Genomic DNA, 18,480 nt, shown 5'->3' with positions numbered 1-18,480 from the left:
TTATATAATTTGCCTGTTTTGAGCATTTCATACGTAATAAATCATACAATATGCAGCCTTTTGTGACTGTTTTCTTTCACATCTTTTCAAGGTTTATTCCCTGTGGGGCATTTATTAGTATTTCATTCCTTTTTATTGCTCAATAGTATCCCTCTGTGGGGATACATCACATTTTATTTATCCATTCGTTTGTTGTTAAGATTTTTCTACTTTTTGGCTATTATAAATAATGCTGCTGTGAACGTTCATGTATTTATTTCTATGTGAACCTATATTTTTCTTCTCTTGAGTATATACTGAGGGGTGGAATTTGGAATTGCTGGGTCATATGGTAACTCTCTTTTGAGAAGCTGCCAGACTATTCTCCCAAGTAGCTGCACCATTTTACATTCCTTTCTACCAGCACTGTATGCGAATTCTAATGTCTCCACATCCTCATGAACACTAGTTATCTATCTGTTTGATTATAGCCTTACTAACAGATGTGAAGTGGTATCTCATTGTGGTTTGATTTGCATTTCTTTGATGGCTAATGATGTTGAGCATTTTTCATGTGCTTATTGTACACATGAAATCTGTATAACTTCTCTGGATAAATGTCTATTCATATCCTTTGCCCATTTTGAAACTAGGTTATTTGCCTTTTTATTATAAAATTGTAAGAATTCTTTGCATAGCCTAGACACAAATGTTTCTTCAGATTTATAATTTGCAAATATTTTCTCCCATTTTGTGAGTTGTCTTTTTACATTCTTGATGGTGTATTTTGAAGTGCAAAAGTTTTAAATTTTGATAATATCTAATTAATATATTTTTCATGTGTTGCTTGTGCTTTTGTGTCACATCTAAGAAGGTTTTGCATAACTCAGAATCACAATGATTTATTCTTATATTTTTTCTAAGAGTTTCTCAATCTTAGCTTCTACATTTAGGTCTTTGATCCATTTTTAACTTTTATGTATGTGCAAAGGAAGAGTCTGACTTCATTTTTTGCTTATGAACACAAAAAATTCAGTTTTCCAAGCACTTCTTGTTGAAAGGACCATTCTTTCCCTCTTGCATTATCTCAACAGCCTTGTTAAACATCAACTGACCAGAAGTATAAGAGTTTATGTTTATATTCTTGACTTTATTCATTTCTATGTCTATCCTTGTGTTAGTACCACCCTATCTTGTTTATTACAGCCTTATAGTAAATTTTAAAAGTGGGAACTGTGAGTTCTCCAACTTTGTTCTTTTAAAGATTGTTTGACTATTCTATGTCCCTTGCAATTCCATATGAATTTTAGTTCTAATAATTCTGTAGTAGTTTTTGGGATCTGCTATACAAGATATGTCATGTGCAAATAGAGAGAGTCATTTCTTTCTTTTTAATCTGATGTTTTGTTTCATTTTCTTGCATAATTAACTTAGCACTAACCTGAAATGCAATGTCAAATAGAAGTGGCGAGAGCAGACATCCTTGTCTTGTTTTTATCTTACAGGGAAACATTCAGTCTTTCATCATTAAGTATAATCTTAGTTGTAGGTTTGTCGTTGTTCTAGAAAGATAGTTTTGCTGAATACATAATCTTTCCTTGACAGTTATTTCTTTCAGCACATTAAAGATATTCTTCTGCTGTTTTCTAGTTTTCTTGTTGCTATCGAAAAGTCAGCTGTCAGTTCATTTACTATTTATATGCAGATGATTTGTCTTTTCTCTCTGGTGACTTTTAAAATGAGCTCTTTGATGATCTGAGGATTTACTCTGGTATATGTAGGTGGAATTTTAAAAAATTTTCCTGCAGGAATTTATTAGGTTTTCTGGATTCAAGGATATGTGTCTTTCAACAGCTCTAGAAAATTCACAGCTGTTGTCTCTTCAAATATTGTCCTCCCACTCATGTTCTCTATTATATAGCTTAGAACTCTGATTAGATATATATATGTCAAGACCTCTCACCATATTCTCCATGTATTAACTTCTCTTTAATTTTTACCAACTTCTCATATTTTTGATCTATTAGCTGTATAATTTTTTGGATGAAATCTTCTGGTTTATTAATTCTTTAGCAACATCTAATCTGCTATTTAATTTATACATTGAGTTTTTAATTTCAAAGATTATATATTTCTACTTTTAGAAGTTTTATTTGTTTCCTTTTCAAATCTTCTGTGCTATTGCTTATATTGTGCTGTTGGCTTTTTTTGCTCATATTTTCTAGTTTGTTTAAATATATCAATATAGTTATTATGTAATGACGGAAAATTTCAATATACAAAGTCATTGAGGTTCTGCTGGCTCTCACTCCATTATAATCTGTATGTTTTTGACTGACTATGAGTTACTCATTTTCCTAATAACACTATCTGTGGAAATTCTTTGAGGCCTGGAATAAAGTCGAGTTCTTCCAAAGAGGAGTATCATTTGCTTTTGCCATTTGCCAAGTGGGAGACCACTGTAACTTAAATGTTCTGTTTGACTCTGTAATTATTTTTATTTACACCAAATACATGACATGAATGTAGTCATGAACCCACATATATGGTGAATTACGGACAGGTATTTTCATAAAAGTTTTATTCCCCTCTACCCAGTGCCAAAGTTGGAACAGAAAGGTTTCCTTGCTCTCTCCCTCTCCAGAGCCAGCTTATTTCTCACCTATCATGCACCGAGAACATGCTTTTTTCGGGGGGAAACAGCTTCACACATAGGTCTCCTATTAGATTCCCACTTTGACTAGGTGCTAAGCTTTGCCTCCTGTTCTCCGTGATCCATTTAGACAACAGAGTAAAAGCTCAAAGTCTCCAAGGTTTAATATAAACTATCAGGATGAAATATGTCATTGGTAGTCACAACAGGGTTTCTGTTTCTGTTTCTAATCTTTGTAGATTCCTTCCTTTCATGTCAGCACAGTAGTGGATGTTAAAAGAGTTGTAAAAGAAATTCATAAATATTTTAGATTCTTTAGATGACAAAGCTATCTAATAGGGCACTTAATTGCCATGCTGATTACTGTTGGAAATAAAAATCCTCTCATTTGTTTTACCTTTAAGCAAACGAACATTAAAAATATTCAGAAAAATATTGGTCTATTATTTTTCCCTTAAAATCTCCATTGAAAGAGATTCTACAGCCTCCCTGCGGTAAATGCCAAAATGGTCACGTTATTCCTTTCTGCATCACCATCCTTGACATCTGATGCTTCAGATCCCCCTAAAAAGGCAAAATTTATTTCTCTGTGACCTTGAATCTGGGTTGTCCATTTGACTTGTTTTGGCCAACAGCAGGACATTAAGCTGAGGTTTGAAAAGGTCTTACTTATTAAAGCTTGTTCTCTCATTGTATTTGGAGCTCTGAGACCACCATATGAACAAGCCCAAGCCAGCCCACTGAAGGATGAGAAGCCACGTGGAGGCACTGGGGTTAGCAGTCTGCCCATCACTGCCAGCAGACTCACCTGCTGACTGCATATCATCATGATGAGACTAGTAGAGAAAGGCAGAGCCAGAAACTGGGAAACACTGCTCAGCCAGCCCAGAGAATCATGCTAAACAAACAGCTGGTTTAAGCTATTAAGCTTTTGCTTAAGTAAAAGGTAACTGATATACTCTCTTAAGAATATAATCACATAATTACATCCCAAACCAGTTTCTAACAATTTTCTTGTCTTTACCTTTTGTCCTGCCTCAATTTCAAAGAGTGTAAAAATAATCACTCACCAAGATAATCTTGCAGTTCAACTTATACTAAAGGGGTTTGCCAATTCTCAATATAAAATTCAAATCACACCAATTAAAATGTATCCCATATATGCATCTATAAACAAATTAGGAAATATGAATATGTAATTTGTTTGCTAAGTGCAGAGTCTAGTTAGATCATGAAGAAAGAAGTCCGGGATTTTCTCAGTGGCAGGGAAGTCACTCTTAGGTGCATGAGACTGAGGCAGTTACTGATATAAAAAGAACCGGGGGCTTCAACTGACCTTAAATTCAATATAAGCCGGTGGTGTGAAGTGGCTCCTCAGGAAGTCAGTTCAATATCAGTTACATCAACAGAAATGTAGTCCTTTGTATTTGCCAGACCTTGAAAACTGATCTGTTCTGAGTATCATACTTTAGGAACGACAGTGACACACTAAAATGGATCAAAGAGGAAGACTCCAGGACAGTGACACTGTTGGAATCATTTAAGATGAGACCCAATTTAAGGACCTGTGATATAGTTTGACATGGGGAAGACCTGGATACGAGTATCTGAAGAGCAGTCACCGGGAAAAGCAAATACAAATTATTCTTCAGACTTTATGAGAACAAATCTGAGATCAACAAAAAAAGTTACAAATTTTGCGTTAAACATTTTCTAAAGCCATAGGGCATTCCAACCTTAGAATGGCTGCTCTGTGGAGCAGGGAAGTCTGAATGAAGAGGTCAAGATGTGGAGGCTGGAGAAGTATTTGTAGGGACTTTGTGGAAGGGTGTGTTGACCCCGGGCCAGAGGGCTCTCTGTGTTCTTTCAGCTGAATCCCTTTTTCTGCTGCTAATTATCTGTCTTCTTTAGGAACTCTTGGCTCGATCAAGTCTAGGATTACATAAATTAGCCTTGTGTAAGCTGTAACAATGAGAGGTGACCTACAGCTGTGTGCTCCCAAAGTCAAGATGTCTCTTCACCCTTGTTAAATGTGACCTTTGAGGACTGCTACACTGTCATAGAATAAGTACTCATCTATGAGCCATGCTGAATTTTATCCAAGATAGTTCGCACTTTCATTTGCTCTTAGATTGATTTATAGGCACAAGCCCGGAGTCTTTTCAGATGAGTAAGTTAAGTTGCAGAATAGTCTTTTTCTTTCTGGATCAGCACCTGCCCCTCCAAGGTTACCAGAATCCTTGTCTCCCTCACGTACCAACACTGCCCTCATTCTAAGGGAGAATCTCATAAGAAGAGGCTCAAGGAAAGCCTCTGTAGGCCTTTGTAGATATTCCAGCTGCCTATGTATGTGCTTCCTGCCCCTGTGGCATGGGTGGTGCAAGAATGGTCAGGAATCTGAGAAGAGAGTGGGAGAGCCTCCTACCTTGACAGGTGAAGCATCTGATGTGGAAGTGGTTGTTGTGCACGCGGACCACTTCCCCTTTGCAGGTGTCTCCACAGCGGTAGCACTGGATGACATTGGAGCTGCCCCGGGGATTGTAAGGATTCTGCTGATAAGGAACTGTAAGAGAAACAAAGAGATCACTATCCAGAGGCCCTGATTCTTTACAAAGTCTGCTGCAAGACATTATCATAATTGTAGCTGGAAGAAAAGGCATAAGGGGAAGAAATAATGGGCAAAGTATCTTCAATTCATCATCAGGATGACTGCCAAGCTAAGGCAGTGCTGAGTGGTATGAGACATGTCTGTAGGTCTCCTTAAGAAGGCAAGGACTTTTGAGTGAGCATAGCCTTTCCTTATGTTCCTTGCAAGAACACAAACCAAATCCCTGAATGAAGACAAATAAGAGGACAGAGAGTATTTCAAGGTAAATTGTCAGAAATACCATCTTTTGGGTAAGCTTTCGATTAAAATTAGGCCCCAAACTTGTCCGAGGGAATTTGGGGCTTGCAATTGACTCAGAGATTCAAAGAAATGGGTGGCTGACCCTGCCTCCAAATGGCTTTTGAGTTAAGCAAGTTCCAGCCCCTCTCTGGGCCTCAATTTTCATGTCTATCAAATGAGGTTGGTCAAAGGTAGCACTTTCATAAAGAAGGCATGAAGGGAGGCACTCTGGCTGGAGGGAAGCTGACAAAGGGACCATTCTCAAAGCTGCCTTTGAATGGCATTCTCCATAAGACTGGGAAAATGTTACATGTATATAATTAAGAAAGAAATGCTGGTGGAGATTATGAAAGGGTTGAAGTCACTGGGAGCTGCAGCTGAGTGGCCAGCATTTGATGATGCCTAAGAGTTCTACTAGCTTATTGGGTCTATTATTCTTTCCCTAAGACCATCTCCAGTTTTAGTATCTGTGCTGCTTAAGTGAGAATGCTAAGACCACCTTGTGGCTACTTTTCTAGATATCCTTTTCCCGAGATACACTTGGCTTGGCCATTCTAAAATCTAGTCATCTGATTCATTTAAATAGTAGGCATCTACCTAGAGCACAAAATCTCAGGGATGGAAGGAATATTAGTAGCTCTCTGGTCTGATCTCATTATGTATTAGCTGCTGATGTAACTTTGCCACTGAAGAACCTACTTTTCTCTCTTATCGGAAACCCCTGTGGCACTGGGGAGAGAATTGCTCATTTCTTCAATTCTCACTCAAAGTTGAAGGAATAGTCCAAAAACTTCTGCTCATACCTTATTGGGAGAAGGCTCACTCTTGTCTTAGTTATAAAGATAACCACCTGATTGAAGAGGAATTGGTGCCTATCGTTTATATATGTAGACTTCCCGGATAAACTCTGAATAAGTATATCATAAATTAATCTGGACTCACAGCAACCTTGAACTACAAAGGAATTTAGAGGTCACCTACTTTGGGGATTCTTGACCCTGTGTAGTAGTTATGTCTGTTCATTGGAAATTTGAACCTGTTCTTCCAAGCACATGGAGGATTGCACATGGTGACTTGCTTGGCAGTGAAACGTGAACTGAAATTGTGCATGCCCCTTCCAATTGGAAGCCTTAGGAGCCAGTATGTGATATGCTATATTGCCTTTTCCCTACCCCAGCAATGAATGTTACCCCAGATGGTGTGCAGGATGCATCAGCTTGGATCCTGATTGAGGAGTCATGGAACGGAATTGCAAACTAACCCATCATAAACCTCTATCATGAGCAAGAACAAATGTCTGTTGTCATAGTCTCTGAGACTGCAGCATAACCTGGGATCTGACACTGCTCTTTAATTAAATTTGTGTTATGTACATTATCTTGTAGCTTTGTTCATATTCTCAGCAGTCTATGATCTCGAAAACTGATCTCATCTGCCCTCCTCCTTTTAAAGAGGAATGGGAAATCAGGACTTCTGTTCATCTCCCATTTACAGGTATCCCGAATCACAAGCATGCTATAGGACAAAGAGCTGGTTGCTTAGCACTGAAACTGTGGCTTCTGACAACTTTGCTAACTGGGGTGGGAGAATAATATATTTCCTGCAGTCTTTCTTTCATGGAGTTTATGCACATTGTTCATCTATTTTTCTTTGTCTTAAATTCAAGACAAAAATCAAATGAATCAGCTAGTTAACTAAATCATTAACTAACTCATTAAATAGGTTAACATATAAAATTTTTCAGTCCAGATTAATTGGTTAACATATAAAATATTTCAAAAACTGCATTAAGTGCGCCATAAATATTCATGGGTATCACGGCCATCACCTCCTTCCTACAGCTCTGAGCAATCCTTCCCCACCCCCAGAATGTTCATAAACATTCTCTTTAATCTTATTCTCTTTTCTTTTTCTTATTCCCGCTCAATGTTCCCTGGAAAATATTTCACTTTTTCTTCTGCCCTGAATATGTGAGAAAAACATAGATCCTGTTTACATGAGCAGTGTGGTGATCTACCATTGCCAAGGGATACAAAGCTGTGAGTCTGAAAATAAATTAAGAACGAATAGTACAATCGTCACCATCCATTATGAGAGCTCTCGGGAGTCTCCAACAGTCCACTTCAGGATCACTGCACAAACTTTCATCTACCTCTTCTAATTCAACCTGTCTTATTGTTCAAGAGCCAACTTCTAAGATCAATTTGATTTTTTCTAATTGGATTTGATTTTCTGGGAAAATTGATTGGTGCGCATGATCCTCCATCACAACTTAGTCTTTGAATCACCTGGATAAAAAAGCACAAAATCAGTATGAAGGGAATGATTAGGAAAATAAATTTTTCTGGGGCTGAAGTAGTGATGGGATCCCAGCCCTAACCCTGTTGCATCCCCTCAAGAGAAGGATGCTGCTTTGGTGATGCTGCGTGTGGCCAGAGCTCTAGAAATATCTAATGTGTGTAAACAGTCCCATACGCAAAAATTCATGCATTGTTGGTGTGAGTTCTTCCAGATTGCTGACATAAGCTGTGATTACAAAAGAACAGTGGTGTAGCAAGATTTGAGTTCACAGGTGTGGCAAGACCTTTACTCATGAAGACTGGCAGCAGGAACTCTGGGTGTCAAGGGAAGCTAGGCTGGGATATGTCACATCCCTGATCCTGCCCTGGTAGCCAACTCATTTCCAGTAAGATTTTATATTCTTGGCTAATTAAATCAGAAACTCAATCTAACATTGTTCTGTGTGTGTGGGCATGTGTACTGGGTGTGTGTGTCACTTCTTCCTACTAATCTATAACTTCCCTGAAACATTAAAATTTGTTGATTTTCTGCTGGTTATTATTTCCACTGATTTTTATTTCAGAAATGCAGTTTCAGTCACATGATTTATAATATTTCTTATGGGTGAATGTCTTTTGAATTCCAAATTGACTTACACTTGAATATTTGAATAACTTCTTATGTTATAAACTACTTACCCTTGAGAGCAATATTTGAGACACAAGCCTCAAAGGACATTAGCTCTGCTCACTTGTGAGATAATCCATGAAACTACTAAGTTTAGACCTTATGGATTATGTGATCGATTTCTGAAACCTATGCAGGAACCTCTGGCTTCTTTTATCATTACTGACCAATAAAGGGTGCCCAAGACAGACATTCCCAGTTACTAGTCCTTAGTGCCATCCACTGGAACATTCTGAGATGATAGGTATGGTCTAGAGATCTCTGCTGTCCAGCATAATAGTCACAGGTGACCACTGGGCACTTGAAATGTAGCTAGTGTGATTGAGGAACTTAGTTTCAAATTAAATTTAATTTTAATTAATATAAACCTACATTTAAATAGTCACATCTGGCTACTGGTTACCATAATGATGGTGTAGCCTGATAGTAAAAATACAACAACAACAACAAAAACAACAAAACACCAGGCAGAGGGAAAAGAAATGAAACTTGGTTGAATCCTGGAAATATAAAAATAACATGTAAAAATTAATTTAGGAATACCAGCTCAGACTAAAATGATTCATTTTTACCCCTAAAGAGTTTTAAAGTTGTTCTTAAACAATTTGCAATTGGAACCAATTATGCACATTCACCCATCCTGAATTTGATCTGGAAACAAAAGATCATAAGCAGTGAAATAAATGCTGATTTTTAAGGAAATCACATATTTTCAGGCAGGAAAAGACTGAACAACCCTAATCTTTTCAAGAATGAAAGCAAGTAAATCAGTTGGCAATGGCTGCTGGTATTTTTTAAGACAAAAAAAAAAAAAAAAACCCAAAAAACAAAAAAACAAACCCAGCTTGTCAGTGCCTCTGAGATTAAAAATTAAGAATCTGAATCACTTTTATATGCCTATCAAATCTTTAGACCTTTATGAAAAAATACGTCTTAATCCCACAGCTAAATTTGTAAGTAAAGCTCTTCTCAAATTTTAGAGATAATTTCACATTGTTGGAGCAGAACAACATATTGGAAGGGGAGGTGTGACTGACTTCCTCATTTACTTATGGGTAAATGTCTTTGAAATCCAAACTAAAAATGAAAAGGAGCCTGTGAGTTGACTGTAACAGTAAACAAATCCAGCATCCAGTTTCTCCACCTGAACTTCTCCTCCCTCTCTCACCTGTGGTTCTTTGTCTCTGTGTGGCTGGGGTTACTTGGGTTCCAATTCCCTCTCTGCTGTTACCTGGTGTTCCAATTTTGGGCAAATCACCTAACTTCTTTGGCCCCAATTCTGTCTTTAGAAGAGATTGAACAAAATCATCCATATGGGTTCCTCCAATTACAACATGATTTTGCCTTGTGTGTCCTCTTCTGCGATTCTTCCTCTCCCTCCACACTCTCTCCTCTCCATTAACTGGTCTCACTTTTAAACTAGACCTGTTTTAAGTTATCAGATTTATGAGTATCTTTTAAAAACAGATAATGGCATGATTCCTCTCCTATAAGCAACATGACCTAAGTTATATTCTTTTCACCAATGTGCTGCCTGCACATTTTTTTCCCTCTCCTGAGAAAAAAATGTTTGACCTTGTAGATAAAAATGTTCCCACATTTTAATAGTGTCTTTAAAGTAGTCTTAAAAGGTAGGAGCACCTATGCTGTGCTGGAGTATAATTAAAAGAGTGACAAAACTGACTTGAAGCCGGCATAACAACTGTGAATAATTGGCTGGAAGTGTAATATAAACAGTAGAACTTCTGGTTGAAAGGTGAAACATCAAGCAGAGAATCTACTGGCTCAGCAATGCATGCACAGCAGCCCAGGGCCCCGGGATGCCACACACAAGCACGCAGGGTGCAGCCGCTTTCACACTGTGGCTTCTCGATTAGAGGCCAGATAACTGAGTGTGTTCACAGGTATCCACTAAATACCAAAGAAGATCCAAGTGTGGGTCCAGGCCTTTCGCAAGTAGAAAGCAGCTGCCTGAAACATAAAGATGAGGCCTGTATGTGAGAGGCTCTGGTACTTACAGCTGGGGCCTTAGGTTTGATTTCAGAGTTGAGCCAGGGCCCAGGCACTGATCCTGTTTCCTACAGTGAGGACACAGTCATGGGATCGTTTCACTGAACAGGGTGAGAAGCACACAGCACAGCGGGTAAGGAGTGGATGCTGGAGCCATTGGGCTGGGTTAGGATTCCAGCCCTCCCACTTGCTGGTTGTGTGATCTTGAGCAATTTACATAACCCCTCACCTCAGTTTCCTTATCTCTAGAGTAAGAATAACTGAAGTAATTTGTGAGTATCAAATTACTTAAATTATATAAAAGTGCTTAGTGCATTGCTTGGCCTCAATAAGCAATAATTAATATTAAAAGATTTTGAATCCATGTCTCCTCACTTCCAACCCATGCAGGGATTCTTTCTAAATCACCCCTATCAGCTACCCACTGAGCTTTGCTCCAATATTCCTCAAATTCATTTTTGGACAAGTCCAGCAAAGGTTTGCTGGTTTTTCCTTTTTGCTGACTACCAAGGAAAAAAACCCTTGGCTGCAGACCATTCAACACTGTAAGGAACCTCTTCTTTCTCCCACTATCTCCAGAGCTCTGTTTATGGGTTTGTGTGGGCTGCAGAGGTAGGTGGCTGACTTGCTTTTGATATATCCTGCAGAGAAACGTGTGAATTGGGTGTTCCCCTTTGTGAGGAAGAGGGACTATGATCCATGTTATCCTAGGGCGTTGTATTTTGGGCACATCTGCTGTTTCCAAGGGGAGGCACCAGTGTATTTTTTGTTTGTGCTTACTTAGAATAAGTGAGTGACTCGTTTTCTGAAAACTCTGATAGGGAGATTATAAGAGCTGCTTCTGGTAACTTCAAGGGCCATGCAGGTGTCACCTCATTGTGGCATTAATCTGCATTCCTTATATAAATACCAGGAACTAGAATTTCAAGCAGAAAGGGCCTGGGAGGCTGTTTATATACACAAGACTGTGAGCTCCATGAGGGCAGGGACCATATTTTTCTGGTTCATCATTACACCTGAGTGCCCGGCACACAATGGGTACCTATCTCATTGTGTCGTTGTTCCATTCCTACTTGCAGAATAAAGAAAAGGATGGCTGAACTGGTTTAATGATTTCACTCAACAGATGAGAAAGCTGAGACCCAGAGGACAAGACAGAAGACGAGAAGATAAATAAGCTCACACAGCAACGGATGCTTGCCTCAGTGCATGGAGGTATCTGTTTTGGACCACAGAATGAGAGAGGGCAATCAGGGTGAGCTAGGGAGAGAGTTCACAAGAGGCTAAATTATCCTAAGTCTAGAGATCATGCTGAGGTTTAGGGTTACAATTGGTGGGCTGGGGGTGCATGCTCTGAGATGCAGAAGCTTAGGGGAGGGTTTGGAAGTGAAGCCATGGATGAAGTAATAGGAGCAGTTAATTAATGCACAAGGAAAGGTCTTCAAAGATAATAGATAATATTTAGAGGGCGGGTCCTCTGGTCAGGCAGTGTCCTCAGCCACTTACATATGTCATCTCATGGAGCTCTCGTAACTCAAGAGGGGATACTATTATCCTTATTTTATAGGAGAATGAAACTCAGAGACCTGAGGTCCCTTGTCCAAGGTCACACAGTTAGTAAATGGCACAGGCAGAATCTGAACCCAGGCAGTCTGACTTTCAAACCTGAGCTCTTACCACTAAGCTCAACTGCCTGCAATACAACAGTGCCAGTGGACTGGCTACCTCTGGGGAGGAAGTAGGCAGGGGGCGTTAGGGGCATGGAACTTTTCCCCAATAGTAGTCCTCCATTACCCAGTTGTTTCAAAAAATAATTTAAGAAGATGTAAAAATAATGATTGGAGGTGACTAGAGTACAGGCCAGGAAACAGGAAGGGCAATTCAGCATCCCTGGCAGGGTTTGTGGCTCCAGGGCCAGGGATGTTAGTCTTGGGCTGCACCCCTGGCATGGGCAGGTAAAGCCTGACAGGTGCGTGTGCTGGGTGCTCCAGAGAGATGGAGGCGCTGCAGGTGTTGGCAGCTGCAGCAGGGCGGAAGTACGAGTCCTCTGGGAACCCCTGGGTCCTTTCACAGATGGCCCCAGCCTGGCTGCAGTTGCCCATGTCAGCAGGTCAGTAACAGCCTGTCTTCCCAGAAGGATGCTGTAAAACCTTTGCTGCAACAGAAACTCCTCCGCAGCTTCTGTCTGCCAGGCTCATCAGCATGTTCCATGGTCATGGTGTGTTGCTGGCAACATGGCTCGTGCTGCCTTCTTCAGAAACGTGTTGTCAGGACATGTGTCAGAACGGCATGCTCTTGGCCAGCCAGATTGCTCTTGTCTGACAGCCAGCTGCCACATGGCAGCTACAGCAGAAAGGGTTTGGGTTAGATAGATGTAAAGGGGCCTTCAATGCAGCGAGTTTCACAAGCAAGGAGGCCTGAATGGCAGCCCACATTGGAGAGTTCTTTATTTCTTATATTTCAACTGGTTCCTATTTCAAGATAAGTGAAAGTGAAGTTTCAGCTGCCAGGTTGCCCACCCCAACCTCCTCTCCTCTTTCCTCCTCTGCTGTTGACTGTGCCTGTGTCTGCAGGCTCAGCACAGGGCCTCTTCTAAGTAGTCAAGTAGATCTGTGTTCTTGTTTCTTTCCCTGAGATTCTCCTCCCTACCCCTGGGCCAGGGAACCATCCTTATTAGCTGAGTGCAAAGGAGCCCTTTCTGCCTTCCTGAACTTATGCTTTCTCTAGAATATTTAGCTTTGTTGTAAATCCTTCCGTTCTTCTAAAGGCACAGGCTTTTAAAGTTCAAAAGCTAGAAAGCCACCCTTTTGTCCCTGTTTTCTGCTGCCCATCCCAGCCTGAGGCCTTGCTCATTGAATAGAGGGAAAGGCACAAGAGTGGTAGGTAAAGGACATCGCAGATAAGATTTCAAAAATACCATCAGGCTACACTTGGTCATGGGTTTTAAGAGCATGATATACACAGTAGTATCAAAAGTGGCTGAGGAATAAAGAGGATTTGATAGAGAGGGGGAAACATCCCTAGGGTGTCTACCCGTCTGGCCATTTTTTCCACTTTGGAGTGGGCTCCTGCCAATCACCACAAACTCCATTGTCACTGCTTAGTCAGTTCCTTGTGATCTTTACAAAGCCCCCAGTCAGGAGGAGCCTGTAAAAGGAGCTAAAACAAGTACCATTAATTGAGCGATTACTATGTGCCAGGCATTGTGCTACGTGCTTCCTAAGCATCCTCTCATTTAATGCTCACAACTTCATGAGACAGATACTGTTTGCTCCCCATTGTATTATGAGAATTTGAGGCACAGAGAGGATAATTAATTAGCCTGAAGTTACACCACATGTAAGTTTTAGAGGTAGGGTTCAGACAGGCATCAGTAGTTTTAGAACGGGCTCAATTTCTTCTCATCTCCTCCCTCTCCAGTGGGTGTTCTAGCAAGGTCTCCTTCTGCCCTGTGTATCCTGAAGGAAAGAGGAGGGACTGCTTTGACCCAGCAGGGAGAATGGGGTTACCTTGCACTGGAGGCCTACAGTACCCTTTCCAGCATCTCTCCAGCTTATCTGAAAAAATACTATTTGGGATTTTTCTGGGGCCCTGGAAACTATGTTGGAAATAGAGGAACTTTAGGAAGCCAGCAATTGTCTTTGTGCTGTGAGTGACTCAGTCCCCTGGCCTCTGAGCCAGAGGTTTTAATATGAACACAACACTTGCTTCCTGAGATGCTGGCAGGCCATCGGGCACTGATGTATTGTGGGGAAATCCAAGGAATCTTAACTGTGAACCCGGCTTTCCTCGACATGGTGCGGAACTGTCAGAGTGGAGGGAGTATAGAAAATACCTAGTCTAGAGGTTTCCGAACATTTTTTTTTTAAAGCTATGAAGCCTTTCTTGAAATAAAATGATGACATGCCCTCTAGGTTATACTGTTTCTGTTGCAAACAACGCATGGAATGCTAACCTGTGACACCCTGGTCATCATTCTGGGAAATTCCCTAGACGGGGGGCTGCGGGGGGGGGGGGTGGCTTGCATTGGATGTGGCTCCCAGACAAACTTTATTTGGATGGCCTGGAGTTTGTTTTTACATCCTTGCAGATCACCATGGTTCCTACCACTTCCTTTTGCCTTACCCCTGGCCAGCTTCTCTCCTGCACTGCTAGGCACTTTAAGGCCTTGGAGTTATGAGCCCCACCTGGAAGCCAGGCAGATGAATGCAGAGCCACAGTGACTAAAGTAGGGTAGGGCCCGGAGTGCCACCCCTCCAGGGGTGAGTGTGACCCCATCTCACCCGAGGGCAGCTTCCAGGGTCCCTTCTGCCCCATCTCATCCACTTTCCCATCTTGAGAGATGCGGCCCTGTGGCTCAGGGTCTCTGTGATGCTAGCCACACCAGGACAAGCAGGAAACACAGGAGAAGTTCCAGTTTCAGATCAGGGGCACTTGCCCAAGGACAGGCCAAAATGAGTGCTAGACAATACGAGTCAGGGAATTCCTGAAGCCGTTGCAAGCACCCTCCATTCTTCCAGAGCAGAGGTCTACTGGAGGCCCATTTTTGGTGTCCAAAGTGCTCCTCTGATTGCTCAAAGTTCTATAGGACTCACCACTGATGGCCTCTGTAGTCATCACTCACTAGAAGCTCATAGGAAGTGATCACACCAGGTGACAGGAACCTCCTCACAGAAAAGTGACCTGCTAGTCAGTGCTCCCTTCGCCAGGGCTGTGAGGATGGCCTGGCCACCATTCCAACTCCCTCCCTTCTCCTTACTCCTCTCTCTCTGTGTTCATTCCCTCTCCTCCCCTCTTTCTCTTTCTGCCTTCCTGTCTTCTTTCTCCTCTGTCATACTGCAATTCTTACTAACATCTGGTTCTTCCTTGGGAGAGAGAAGCAGTTCCTCGCCTGCCATTCACTTTTTGTGAGGCCTCAGGCAGGACACTCCCCACCTCTAGGCTCTTGTTTTCCCATTTACGAAGTTCAAGAGTTGCATTCTATCATTTCTGCTTTCTTTTAGTTATAATAGTCTATGTGTATTAAACACAGTTCACAACATGACAGACTTTCAGAGGCCAGACAGGTAATGTAAATGGAAAAATCGACCCAAAGGGACCAATCTGGAGAGTCTAGGTCACCTCAACGGAAAAAAGTTACTGGGCATCAGGGGATTATGGCCATGCACAAATAGGTCAAGGTCTCAAGGAGGCCTATCTGTGGGGGCTGGATCCTGCCTGTGGGCCACCAATTTGGGGTCTCTGCATCCAGACAGATAGATGACCACAAAGTCACTTTCAGTCACCATCTGAGGGAAGTCACATGCTCACCACATACCTGTAGGATCTGGAAGAACAGAATATTCTGAAATGAGGTCTTGCAGAGCCCCTGGGTGGATGAGGGTGCATCACAGAAACATGACACTCTCAAGGTCTCAGTGATATTGCTCAAGGACAGGCAGTGGTTTTCAAACATTTTTTCTATGACCCACTGGATGAAATTAATTTAGCATAATGACTCAGTACACAAATAGGTAAAAAAAAAGTTTCAAAACTTAATATAATCAAAATTTTGTAGTGCACATGATATGTAGTGATATTTTCTTTTCCTATTCCATTCTGTTTCATTATTTTATGCCATTTTATTAAGGAATGTTATTTGCACCCCCATACTTCAGGATCTGGCAATGGGCTATACCATATAATTTAAAATATACTTCTCTAGGGTATGTAAAGGATCACAAGTCAAAGAATGATAAAGATTCTTCTAATTTTATCCTATCCAAAGCAGCAGCCATTAGTTATCTGTGATTATTTAAATTAAAATAAAAAATTCAGTCCCCGAGTCCAACTAGCCAATTTCAAGTACTCAGTAGCCACATGTGGCTAGTGGCTGCTCTAGTGGACAATGCAGAAATAGTGTTTTCCTTCTCACAGAGTGTTCTATTGGACACCTAGTCTATGCCAAACTTTACCATTTTGCTAATGAGGAAACTGAGGCACAAGACCCTTCAAACAGATATATTTGAGATTGTGGAGGCATGGGCTGGAGCCAAACTGATGAAGCCTCAAGGATGCCTGTCAGTGGTCATGAGAGCAGTCAGGATAAGATGCAGATGTGGGCCTTGCAGATTGATCCTCACTACAGGACTCTCAACTCCAAGTCCACATTCTGCATTCCACACGCAAGCTGTCAGATCCTAACCTTAACCTTCACAAAAAGGAGAAGCCAATTTCAATGTTTTACTGGGTATTTATGGGAAAGCTTACGTTGGCTGGAGAGCAAATAGGGTATGGAACCTGTCAGATCAGGGTTCAAGTTCAGGCTCTGCCTTTCAGTCTGTGTAAGTGTGAGCAAGATGCTTGGTGTCACTGAGCCTTCGTTTCTCCATCTGTAAAGTGGGGATAGTAGTATTTTACCTTTCAAGATTTTTGAAAGAATAAGATGTAATATACATAAAGCACTTATCACATTGTTTGGTATATGGTAAGTGCTAAGCAAAAGCTTACTATAATAATAATAGCAATACTACCAATAAAATGAAGTTAAACACTGTGGAGATGTAAAGATAAAGGAAACACACTTCCTACCCCAAAGGAAGTTCCAGGCTAGGGTAGGGGGAATTGTTTTTTATTGCATCCAACGCTAAGCACACTACTAGTAGGCATTCAATTTGTATTTTTCAAACAAATGACTGACTAAATTATATCCATAAATAGCTATAATCTAAGGTAGAACTTGGCAAAAGAACCAGAGAGGACAATACATTAAGTGAAATGATTTTTATGACTTATTCCTGATTAGAAAGGGGAGGAAAAAAGAAAGAAAAATTGGGGCAAGCACCATGGAGAAATGGCATTTTAATTTTTTTATTAGGTTGTTCATACATGATACATAAGACTAAGAAGTCAAGACACAATAAGTAACCAAGAAAAATACAGAAGAAAAAGACCAAAAGATAGTATGAGGAAAGATAAGGAGTATTTTGAGACATCCTTTGAGAGAAGAGGATTTAAAGATCCTTCCCCCAAATCAGGGGACAAAGATTCCCTTTTATCTTTAGGAAAGAAAGCATCATTCAAAACTTTAAATTGAATTTGTATAGTCTGGGGAAAATATTTAATCTCTGTGAGTATAAGCAAGGAGTTCTCAATTATGGTTTGGCCCATGTATAATGCCCTGCAAACAGTTTTTTTCACCCATAAATGTAGTGGACATCTGTTGTTTTGCCTGCTCAGCATCTGCTCTCTGCTTCATCTGGCAATAGAAACTCTTTCCTGTAGGGAAGCCATTCCATGGGGTTTGGGTGGGGCCTGGCCCAGCATGAGGTGGGCAAGTAGTGGCTGGGCCAATTAGAACAGCCCAATCCTCTTTTCATATGATTGGCAGGCATACGACCTAATTCTCTCTGAGGCTTTTCTGCAAGAACTCTTAGAAAAGCCACTTGGTTGCTAAGCCAAGAGGAGGTAGTCTGGGGCTCCTTTGCCACCTTGCTCCACATATTGAGAGAACCTATTAGTGATAGAGAGAGAGAGAGAGTGAGAGAGAGAGAGCAGTGGAGGGGGGGGGGAGAGAGAGAGAGAGGGAGAGAGAGGAAGGGAGAGATAGAGAGAGAGAGAGAGAGAGAGAGAGAGAGAGAGAGAGAGAGAAAGAGAATAGAACCCTAAATGCATGCATCAGTTAAGTCTGTGGATCTTCCTGGATCTGAAGCCACTGTGCTTCCCAGTGTACATACCAATATAGTACTCTGGAGGGTGGGAGGAGGGATCAGGAAAGACAACGAATGAGTACCTGGATGAGGAGATAATCTTTACAGCAAACCCCTATGACACTAGTTTACTTATATAACAAACCTGCACAAGTACCCCTGAACTTAAAAGTTAAAAAAAGAGATAAGAACTAGTTTGAGTTGGGATTTCACTAGGAATGAACTAATTTATGTCCTAATTACTCATAATTTTCCATCAAAATCACAATCTTATGTTAATTTAAATTAAACAAACA

At 40.9% G+C, this 18,480-nt stretch overlaps 1 protein-coding gene across 2 annotated transcripts in view; it reads right to left on the bottom strand.

The window, feature by feature from the left end:
• ABLIM3 (actin binding LIM protein family member 3) overlaps window positions 1-18,480 on the bottom strand; it is a 120,650-nt gene that overhangs the window by 73,850 nt on the left and 28,320 nt on the right. For both annotated transcript variants that reach the window (XM_002744352.5, XM_078362552.1), the window contains exon 3: window positions 5,058-5,195. In XM_002744352.5, coding sequence (XP_002744398.2) covers window positions 5,058-5,195 — 138 coding nt within the window. The remainder of the gene's footprint in view (window positions 1-5,057; window positions 5,196-18,480) is intronic.

Source organism: Callithrix jacchus, chromosome 2 (genome assembly GCF_049354715.1).
Source record: "Callithrix jacchus isolate 240 chromosome 2, calJac240_pri, whole genome shotgun sequence".
NCBI lineage: Eukaryota > Metazoa > Chordata > Mammalia > Primates > Cebidae > Callithrix > Callithrix jacchus.
Note: the sequence above shows the minus strand (reverse complement) of the source record. Positions and strands in the feature narration are given on the sequence as shown.